The sequence below is a fragment of the Teleopsis dalmanni genome, chromosome 2 (assembly GCF_002237135.1).
Source record: "Teleopsis dalmanni isolate 2A chromosome 2, ASM223713v2, whole genome shotgun sequence".
NCBI classification, from domain to species: Eukaryota; Metazoa; Arthropoda; class Insecta; order Diptera; family Diopsidae; genus Teleopsis; species Teleopsis dalmanni.
Genome location: NC_051847.1, coordinates 41,556,963 through 41,569,142, shown reverse-complemented (window position 1 = coordinate 41,569,142; position 12,180 = coordinate 41,556,963). Strand labels below are relative to the sequence as shown.

The 12,180-nt window shown below is 30.7% G+C and overlaps 1 protein-coding gene across 1 annotated transcript in view; it reads left to right on the top strand.

The window, feature by feature from the left end:
* The window catches only part of LOC119674373 (elongation of very long chain fatty acids protein F-like), a 19,214-nt gene extending 8,910 nt beyond the window's left edge, over window positions 1-10,304 (top strand). The window contains exon 5 of the mRNA XM_038085509.1: window positions 10,198-10,304. Within this exon, the coding sequence (XP_037941437.1) occupies window positions 10,198-10,304 (107 nt within the window). The remainder of the gene's footprint in view (window positions 1-10,197) is intronic.
* The last annotated feature ends 1,876 nt before the right edge of the window (window positions 10,305-12,180 follow it).

The following is a 12,180-nucleotide window of genomic DNA, read 5'->3' as shown; positions in this document are numbered from 1 at the left end:
AATCCGTAATCCTAACTCTATTTACTTGGTATCTATCGTTTTTATACAAATTGCTTTCATTTTTTCTATCATCCTTTGCCTGATGCTCCGCTGCATCCACAATTAGCGGAACTGAATGGCCATAGTAAATCAAGAGCAGGAAAAAAGTCGCGTATCTACGGTGGTCTACAACTATTAACGCTTACATTTCTATTTTATCCATGCCACAGTAAATTCTTACTGATTACAAGTAAATTTGAATGCAACGTAGGCGTATCGTAAGGCTAGAAGAATTTCGCTTAAAGTGCTAAAATAATCAAATAGGACGACCAGTTTAATTTTGCGCGACGTTCAAGTGATTATGTCTCCAAGCTTTCGAAGAATTGTTTTATGTTGAATTTTAAATTGTGAAAAACTCAAGCAAGATAAACAACTCCAAGTTGTAAGTGCAGCAAATTGCTAGAAAACTCCATATATTCCTCTAATTTTGCCGTAATAAATATTAGAACTCCAACGCAATGACATTGGATATCTTGTTTTTAATCTGGAAGACTCGTAAGTCAATGAATTAAGCATATATGGAATTTAATGGAAATTAATATGAAAATATTTATAAATAGCTGCTTTAGAAATATAATATATGTGATTAAATATTTAAATTTTATGTTATATCTGTGTAATATAACAGTACAGCACAATTCCGATTCATCTGGAATGCCCATTAAACAATAGATTTGTAAGAAATAGTTTTTGTAAGTATCTTTCCCCAGTATATATGTCATCGGGTATATCTGTTTATTGTTATTGGACGTCAGTCTAGCATTTTCTTCCAAGTATTAATGTTTGACCCATTTTTTGGGTAATTTGGTATATAATGATCACAGTATATTGCTTTCTATGATATGAGAGTTTGACATTCAGCATATCTGTCACTGGTAACAATAAGTAATCGATAAGTAAACTATAGTCTCCACAATAAAGAAAGGATACAATTTAACATTTCTAAGAACCCACAGACGAAGCGGTTTCAGTGCCTTGTAGATTCACTGCCCTGACCGAGATAATAGAGGTGGTTGGATGGTTGGTTGCAGAGCCAGATCAGTAGTTAGCTTTCCTCAATTACGGAATTTGCACTGTTTTGGTCTTTTATCCTTACCGATGAACAATCTGGACCAGATAATTATTTGGTTTTTTATTCTTACCGATGAACAGCTCGATAAGCTGTCAGAAATTACTTTCCCAACTACTTTTTTTTTGCAGGCCAGAGCCAAGCAATTACAGGAAAAATGTTTAGTAGTTTATTTTCCTTATAAGTTTCTAGTCATCAGCCATGATAACCGATGGTTGCTCTTTATTGGTATATTTCAACTGTGGTATCAATGTTAAAGCGAATGTCTAATTGATTGGTTTAAGTGCCTGCTGAGGCACTAATAACCGGGTTTGAGATATCATTCAGCATATCTGTCACTGGTAACAAAGAAATAGGTCAAAATGACTTCAATTCATATTCTAGAAATTATTTACACCTTTGAAGGGCTTGAGAGGTCCATTCCGACTATATATTTTATTGTTTGCAAGTTTCATATTTTTATTGTTATATTCAAGTTTCCTGGGATAATACTGCGCTTTTACTACCCCCTTTAAAAATATATTTTCATTTGATTAAAATTTGTTCTCTGTTGTTAAGCTTTGCAAAATGCTATGAGACCATAAAGAAAGCTTGATCTAATTAACTATTTACATATTACAATTTTATTTTTGTAACTTATTTTCTTATCCAATAAAGGTCTAAGCTTGGATTTTCAAAAGCCATGCAAAAGATCAAAAGGCAAAAGGTCGCTTCCATATACATTTTTTAATATTTTGTATCTTACTGCCCCACTTCATTCGTATTTAAAATAGAGCTCAATATTCGCCTTAGTTCCAGAAAATACAAAATGTCAAGTGAATTCGCTCAAATTTTGATAGTAGATATATAAAGTATTTATCAAGAACATTCGTCGTTTACTCACCGATACCGCTGGATCAAGAATTTTTATAGTGTCAATCTCAAAGGATCTGGTCCAACCGTTTAAAATAGAACGAAATGTCGAGTGAGTTCGGTCACAAGTAGGTATCTAAAGTATTTATCATGAACATGCATCATTTACTCATAGATACCGCTAGACTAAGACTTTTTGTAGAAACGGTCTCAAGGGACTTTTTATAACCATTTTTGATAGAACCCTGTTTTTGTTGTCATGTTCAAATCACAACGAAATATTAAGCGAATTTGCTCATATTTTGACATATCCTCGTGCATATCAAAATATTATCTTTTGAAGCTAATGGGTACTAATGGATGAAGCTAATGGGTATTTTTATAACTAATTTAAATTTATAATAATAATAAATAATAAATTTAATAATAATTTACAAAAATTTTATACTTAAGTTTTTATCATGAACATTTATTGTTTCGTCGTAGATATCACTGGGGTAGGAATTTTTTTGGAATAGGTCTCAAATGACCTGGTATAACCGGCATGTTCAATTCACAGCAAAATACCAAGCAAATTTGCTAAAATTTCGACAGGTAGTAGATGAAGTGTACATCAAGTATATTCATAGTTCACTCACAGATGTCGCTGCACTAAGCATTTTTACGGAACCACCTCAAACAGATCTGGTTACAATATAACTCTTTCTTTTAATTTTTTACTACGTATTGTACTTTCGTCGCACTAACTTTAGTCGTCGCTGCTCTAACTGGGAACTTCTCTTGATCAATTCTTATTTCACTGCTTCAGTAATCAGTTGAGAATGCACTGCATTTCGTTTTTCTTGTATTAATTCTCGATATCTTCGTATATCACATAATTATGTCTCTCATTTCACGCACATGTAAATATTTGTCCTGGCGTCAAAATTTTTAAATTATAATGTGTAAAATAATATGCACAATAAAATTTTATATTCACATAAATCATTATAATTTACAATAATAAACATTCAGAATTCCTCAGAACTCCTCAGTACTCCTTGTGGACTCTGCACATCCGCGTCAACTATGTGCAGAGTGTGAAAGAGGAGTTCCTTACAATTAAAGCACTCAAATGTTGCTCATTGTTGGCATATCATTTTCAATTAAATTGCCATAAATATTTTGGTTACTGCTGTGCATAAATTTGAATTTATTACTGTGTGATTTTATATGAATTTTTTTACTTTAAATAAATTTTCCATACTTTTTTTTGGTACGAGTATTTCATATTTGTTGCACTATCATCCGCAAAGAATTTTTGCAAACGATCCGGCACATTCATATGCACAATGGTGCTGGCATAAGTGAAAGGATACCCTGCGCCCATTTTGCCATAAATTCGAGCAATAACCGAAATTTATATTGACCACGTGACAAAGTTTATGTCGCGGCTTATTAAATTCCATATGCTGTCAATATTCACGGCATTGTATGGCAAACACAGCAGAGAGGCACTTCGGTATTGTTGAGCTTAAGTGTTGAAGTCATTGTTACCTTTAATGGTTCCGTCCATTTTTTAGAAAGATTTTTAAGTTCTTGCTATATGAAATAATATAGCACTGTGAACAAAAAATAAAAATTTTATTTATTAGCAATAGTTCAATCGTTTTTTTTTATTTTTAAGGTAGCAGTCAACAATCCCTTCAAATAAAACTTTAATTATTTTGCTAATATTGCAATCAACCAAATTTTAATGAGCTCAAATTAGAATCATGCTTTCACTCATCTAGGTTTAGAGAATAAAAATAAGGTCGGTTTCCCCATTCGCGATTTCAGTCATTTTTAAAGTTGTTGTTTACACCACTTAATGGTTCTTTAACAAGATGCTTCATTCGGTCCTTCCATTATTTTTATGTCCACTCATATTCCATATTAGAGTCACAGAATTCCGGTGATCTATGCTTCTGTTACTTTCATGCCCACTCATATGCCATAGTAGAATAGCATGAGAGATTGTAATCACATATGAGAATTTAAATCTCATAGGGATTTCTTTTAGAGTATAAAGCATTCTAAAAATCAACTCTAAATTTGTCGAAAAAAACATTCGGAAGTTAAGAGAGACTTAACTATCTAAGAGTTATCGATGTATGTATCATCGATGCCTGTAGAACTGCTTTGACACATATCTCTATAGTATGAACCGTTACTTATACCATAAAGATAGTTTTTTGTATAACAAATGCTTTTTGAAATATTGGTTCTACTATTCTATTACTATTCCAGCACCTCTATTACCGATATTTATTTATTTAAATTTACTATTGCAGCACCTGTAATGTCATCATTACAGTTCCAAATTAAGTTTAAAGCTTATATCTTTGCTCGTTTAAATCACATCGTCATAATTAATATCCACTTTGAATCGTCTGAAGAGAACTAATTTTTTACAAATTTTGTCGGCGACCGTAAAACACCATATATATGCTAGAATGCGACTAAAATCATAACCTCTCCTATTAAATTGTCCATTTATAAAAGAGCATTTGAAACAGAGTTGCGTAGGATGTTTCTTCTTTGGTTATAATATGTGGAAATGTGGGTACCTGAAAAATCCATGGTGTATTTCACAATGCATCTAAGATCTTAACGTGCTCTGTTTAATTAAGCTTGTCTTGGAGTTTCTCTATTAATCAAAACGTGTAAATAAATGACTCTCCTAAATGCTCACCATGATATCCAGAGTATATCTTAAATCTTCACTTGCACTCAGTCGTCTTCTTAAAGTGGAATATATGAGATACTTTATACCTATTCTATATATATATATTTTTTCTTATATATTTTTATATTTTGACTTATTAAATATTTTTTTTTTATTATAAAAATCAATAAGTGTTAAATTGTGCATATATCATTAAAAATCCACAAATAAAAAGCACCTTGAACTTGTTGTAATCCCCGATGAGACGCCCATGTCAAATGAGCTTAGTTCGCTGGATAAGCAAACTTTTCAAGTGTGTCTTTTCAGGTTCACCTACCAACAGGTAAGACAATTTATGTGGTAATTTTAAAAAACCAAATAAAAAAATACTAAACCAAAAGAAAAAAAATATAAAATAAAGTAAGCAAAAAAAAATAGCTTCAAAATCCCTAAATCAGTTTAAGGATTTGTTGACCAATATTTCGTTCCACTGATTGTTGTTTAATTTTGAAGTTATTATGGATTTTGTGGCAATTCTTTTTACTACGGTTGGCTTAAGCTTGCACACACATCATCATCGATTATAATCGAAATGGGATTGTAAATCAAATCGCACTGAATGGTTGTGACTTAAAAATGGGGTTCATTATCGCACACTTTGGCGCGCTCTATGCTGTGCCTCCTCAGAAAGTAGCTTCACTGGTTGACTGCCTGAGTTTGCGGTTATGCCAATACCGCATGGCTGACATTAGTAAGAACTGCGCCGATATAAGCAGCAACAAATCTCAGTTGGCGTAGAGTACGAACTCCCCGTTGATGTCCTCTGCTAGTCTGCTATGTAGCGGTGCACAGTGCCAATGACGTTCAATATTGTGTTGGCATTATTTATGAGTTCATCTCTTAACTGGCTTAAATGGTGCACTTAAATGCGCTTTGGACGATGCATAACAACTTATGCTGATTTTAAATTTTCTATATTATTTTTATTTTAACTTTATTATATTCTTTAATTTTTTCCTTATATTTATTTTAAATATAATTTAAAATTTTTTAAATTACATCTATATTTATTTTAACTTTTTATTATTACTTATTTTTATTATTATTATACAAAAGTGAATAACATAAAATATTTTTAATATCCCCTTTGGCAGGTATTTATAAAAATTATTAAAAAAACTATATAGTATTTCAAATAATATATTCTAACTAAATAATTTTCCTAAAAGCATTGTATAGTATAATGAGGTAATTACTTTTTAATAACATTGATATCATTACCTTTTTGAATATGGGTTTAAAATAACTAACAAAATTAATTACCTTTAAGTGAAATTGACTTATTTTTACGCTAAACAGTGCTATTTTCCACGAGGATAAAAACCATATTTTTATACGAGAGCATTTTTAATTTTAATGCAACCGACCTATTAAAAAATTACAAACGTGCAAAATTACATTTATATACCATATATAGGACTCAGTTTATCTATTGAAGCAAATATTATAAAAAAAAATTTATAATTATGGTATATTTGAAGAGGTCATATAAACCCTGATATAAAAATTGACGGCGATTTTTTGGTAACGTTTTTAAACAAAAATGTTCTCTATTGAAAATCAATTTCATTCAAGTATATATTTTCAATAATATATAATTATTATTACCTTAAAGAAAGTTCTACAGCGACTGAAAGAAATAGTAGTCAGATGGTGTAAGAACCGTGGTATACCCTGCAAATTTGGCAGTGAAATATAGTGGTCATCTATTTGAAATTTTCACATTTTGTATATCTCATCTTTTTGTATACCTCATCAATACAGCAATGGGGCATTGAGTCCACTGGATTAATCCATTTGTGAGTGAGTTCAACTATAAACTCACTCACAATAGGGGCATTAAATGGGGCATTAAAGCAAACGGAAACTCACAATAGGACGCTGCCCACGATAGGACTACAACGCTATCTATCACATTTCATATAACTATGTCGACAGGGTATGAGTTAAACTCTTTGTACTTGCAAACTCAAAAAATTATTTTCGAATAATAAAATGTAGAAAATAATTTTAAGATTATCGCCGATGGATATTTGTGAATATTCGAATCAACTTTATAATCAACCAAAAAATTTAATTAATTAAAATAAAAAAAAAAATTTTTTTTTGTTGTTGTAATTCACTACTTTTCGAAATCTCTCTATCAATTAAAAATAAATTTTTTTTATAGCAATGAATCACTGTTTAAATCTAAATTCCTTTCGAAAAATTTTTCTTGTAAACCTCAGTATCTTCTACTGTTAGTCTATATGCTTCCGATCCATAATATATGGTATGGGGCCAATCACAATTTTATAAATGATATACATATACACACTTTGGTGTGGTATTAGTCTCAATTGCAAAGAACTACTTCCCAAGAGTATTCTCCATTTTTAGGCTTTAATTCCTGACATTCAAACAGTTTTTACATTGTTGTCATTCTATACACAAACAAAATTTTGGTGTTCAAATCTACCATAAAATATTCGAAACCATTTTATATTAAATATTATAATTATTATAAAAATATACAAAAATATATAATTTTACAATTAAATCTTTCCATACGAAGTTTGAAGAAGTATTCATAGATTACTCCTTAAACAAATCTCTCTTTTCGCCTCCTGCTTATGATCATAAAGTTTTTAGTTTAATATTTTTAAGTTTATTTAAGCAGTTAAGCAAATTAAATTTTCCATTTCCCTCCACTATGTAGGTATACTCAAGTTTTATGGAATATTTTATATTATCTCCTGAAGACAATAACCATTGCTTTTGACATTTTTTTGTTTTAATATACGAAAAATATTAAAAATTTTCCTTCAATTTTTATTGATAACATACACCTATAACAACAGAGAGACTTGTATTTAACCATTTTAAAATTGTTCACATAGTCCACCATGGTCCAAGCACTTCAGCAAGTAATCACATCGACGGATTTGTTTCCACTTATGCGAATGTGCGCTTTTAATTGCTGTAATGCATGTCATTTTTAATAGTGATGGACTCCGGAGTATCCGTTAGTTGTGTACACATAGCTTCGATATAAATTCCAGTTGTATCTGTGCATCCATTAAGACCTAAAAAATCGGTTATGATTGCCTGAACGCGTCTCTTTGTGCGTCATAATGCAAAGCCGTCCTCTGTGCATATTTGTCGCCGACTACGCATGTGCATTGATTTGACAACGGCAAACATTGACAGCGTTTCTATTAACAGCAACTTAAATGCCATTAATAATGACATTTTTCACGTGCAATAATCAAAATAATAAAATAATTATAATTACGATTATTATTATGCCTTGCTTGTTTATGGACACATTACCAAGAGTGCACATATTTCCATATTTACATCACTTTGACGTCTCTTTCGATTGCATTAATGCATTTTTAACTGCAACCCAACTTGCCCACATTGTATTAAAATCCAGCAAAATTCTCTAAAGTCTTACTTATTGCCGTCACTGCACAGTGAAACAAAATGGTAAACTAACTGAACTAATTTTATAATATAGTATTTACAAGGAGTGATATAAAGTCATCTATTTGAAATTATCATATTTTGTATATATGTAATAAGCATTGAAAATTATCTTTCACTAATGAGGACTCAATAGATCAATGGGGCATTAAATCTACTCAGCAACTAGTGAACTCATTCACATTAAAACTAAGATGCTACGATAGGGAAACAGAGAAATGTGACATTAAAGTAGTGAGAAATTCGCATCCAATAGGACGCTGCCTACGATAGGACTACAACGCTATCTATCACATTAAATATAACTATGTCAGCGGGGTCTACATCTAATTTTCAAGTTATTCAAGATAAGTTATGCACGTATACATAAAGTACAGCTTTAACTGATATCACCAAGTCCATGAGGTCTATGTGACATTTTTTGCTTATTTAGTTATTTATTTGCTTATTTTACTTATTTAACACAACTTATACACACATATATATATTACTGCATTATATGTAAATAAATTATGAATAGATTGTGAATAAATATGTACTCGAAAAAAGTTAATTTAACATAATTGTAAAAGAACTCTGTTATTAACATACTCGTAACTTTACAGCCAAACGCAACACGTTAAATTATATTTTTTTCTTATTATAAAGTAAAATTATTGAGTAATTTCAACAAATTGTCCCACTGTTATCATAAAAATAAAGTTAATAGATGTTGATGTCTTCATTTTAAAATAAAATTACGCTAAATTAAATGAATTACCTCAAATATTATCTGTTTTATATATTCGTATATAATTTTATGAAAGTAGTTTATTTAAAGATAATCAGTTGAGTATTTTTAACATGTAGTTAATTTTGAAGTAATATCTTTAAAAACCAAATAATAATGTTTGTAATAATGCTTATTATTAGAAAAATATTTTTAAGCTTAAATTAAAATTTTATAGTTAATAAATTTTACATTCAGTTTTGCATTTGCATTATTTTATGCTTAACTTAAGTATGCTTAAATATCTATAAAATTATTTAAGCATATTTAGGTCGGTGTACACCCTAACTTTCCACTGATTACTGGAATGAGTTTCTTAACCCCATGACCCTTACGGTCTATAAATGGAATCTTAAACATTCATTCGTAAAAATTGATTTTTGTGGATTAAAACCTTACACTGTGGCTTTCGATGCTTTCCACCTATCGGCAAAAGAAAAATACAGTACTTTCTAAATAATAGAACCACTGGAGAGGAATATTCAGCAGCATCTAAAAAAACTGTATGGTCAAAGCAGAATTTTTTTCAATTAAGAAAGTAATGGAATAATTAATTATATAATATGGAAAATGGAATATTAAATTAATAATTTAATTTAAAAAAAATTATTTAGTGATAATAATAATATAACAGTAATAATAAGAATATGTTATGTTAAACCTTTTCCGAGTTATTGCATCTGTGCACTTTTACTCTATTATAGCTGAGGGGATTCTGCAGAGTCCTGCCCATCTCACTGACTAATTTGAGTATTCCTGATAATCTTTGTGATTATTCAATGATTGATCTAAGATCTGCGTACCGCCCCATGCGGTTAGTGATTACTCTGAGATTAAATAGTGCTAAGTAGGGCAACCTGTCGGTTTTCGCATATAGCTTTAGAGGTCTATCCCTTATGTATTTTTTGACCGGATCTATTGTAAGAATAAGCACATTATAATAGTAATAATATTAATAGTATGTTATTAATAATGATAATATTAATACAGTTATACCAGAAATATATTACTGTAATATTTCTACAGTAATATTAATGATACAAAAGATAAGAATTGTTTGTTAAATTCTTAAATAATAATATTACTTTAAAAAGGTACACTTAATATCATTTTTCTTAAGATAGTTCTCTACTTTTAATTTTAAATTTTTAACCTTTTTTTAATATATAATAAATCTTTTTTTTTATAAAATTTTAAAAAGTAAACTTTTGCAATAAAATAAATTTTTAAATATTTATAGCTTTACTTTATTAGATTTCGCAAATAGCTTGACTGCTTCACAACCACATCCTTTACGAATTCTGCAGGAATTTACTGTCTGCACATTCAAAGAAAATTTATGGAAGTCTCCATTTTCATAATTTAATTAAATTTTGTTATGATATACATTGGCACTATTTAAAACATAAGTATCACATGGATAAGTATTAAATGCGCATGCAGACTCCATTACCGATACCCATAAATTGGAAACCCAAACCCAAATCCAAACCCAAGCGAACGAATCCAATTCAATCCAAAGCAAATGAAACAATACAAAACAACTCAAAGCCAATGCCAATGAGACCAGAAGATATTCATATGCCGTCAGCTGGTGGTGCAATTCTCTGCAAGTACAAAAGTGACAATTTGATTTATCACCGCACTTTGGCTTTAATGCAGCGGTTGAATGGTGACGCGACGTACACTGAAACGATTCCTGTACCAGTTGCAGGTTAACTAAGGAGCTCAATCGTCCACGTTAAAGCGGTTGAGAATAGTTGCATGAATTGGAGCAGCGAAATGCAGTAATCGCAACAGCGAATTCAATGCCAAATGCCAATGGCAAGGAGGTAATTCAAGTAAAAATAACAAAAGGAGCACCCAGTCTAGTAAAAAAACGAAATAAAATAAAATCATGGCAACGGAATCTTATTTCAGTTATTGCTTGGTCAGTTACTAGTGCATAAAAGCGATGGTGGTAGCAGTTAAATCGCATCCGCTGCTGCCATAATTTAAATTGTGAAAACCGACGCGTCAAAATTCGACGCCACATTCGCATAATTTCATTTGTTGTTATGACTTCGGTCTGCTATTACAGTCTTGCAGTCAGTAGTCGTCGAGTAAGTCACTAAAGGATTGCCAGTGTTTTTATAGTTTCTGACCAATTTGATGCATAAATCCTTTTGAGCAAAGATACAAGAAAAAAACTAAAAATGAAGTAGCATAGGTGGTAGTAGAGCAGCAACAACAACAGCGATACAAAAAATGTTTACATAGCTCCTCTGAGATTTTGGTTAAAGCAATATATATGCTTATCCCTTATCCTTTCGCATATTTCAGAAAACGCCACCAAAGCACATACTCATTTTAGATGAATTTGCTACGATTGCAAATCACTTTACCATCACTCAACCATGACTCATGGCGAAGGAACAGAGTTAGCTGATTTCGAATTTGTGGAGTAGTGCTGGTCGAGTAAGTGTCGCGACACCTATTATTTATGAGTTCAATTTGTGTGATGTTTTGCAACTGATTGTACCACACAAATCCAAATCTTATATTGCACTACGGCAGTTACCAATTTCAACTTTAACTTTGTGTAAACATTTTCAGATCAATTAGCGTAGTTTGTGGGTTTTTAGGATTTGCCATGAAGTATTAGTGCGATTACTCCAAAACTTTTCAAATAACAATGATTCTTTTTCTTTCTCTTTTTCCCGAAAACGATCTGATGTATGACACAACTCAAATTAAGGTTGATATTAAGGCTCACTCATTTGATATCCGATGATATGGTATACTCTTATGGCTTCCTATGCAACTGGCATATAGAAGCTTAAAATTTTTGAAGGATTGGTAATTATATTTCTATAAAATTTACATTTCTTGGAACTTGACAAAAAACTTAGAGCTTGAGCATTGACAGTTTGTATAGCCTTTGCAACTTGTGGAAAAACACGATTAGTCATCGGCTCTAATTTGATCCACACGATTTCTAAACTTAGCACTTGCAGTCCAAATAAATTATGTACGGACTAAATACTAATTAAAAAGAAATTCGAATATTTCTGATAATGAGTACTCAGCAATACTCGAAATAGCGTTGTATGAACAACCAAATTTCAACAAATTAACTAAAATTGTTGTTGTTGCCTTTTCATTTCTATTCGAACTCTTCTATTATTTAAATAGTTTCTTTTCGTTATAAGTCGTATCACTTTCAAAAATAAAAAAATAACATAAAATTTTCTATTT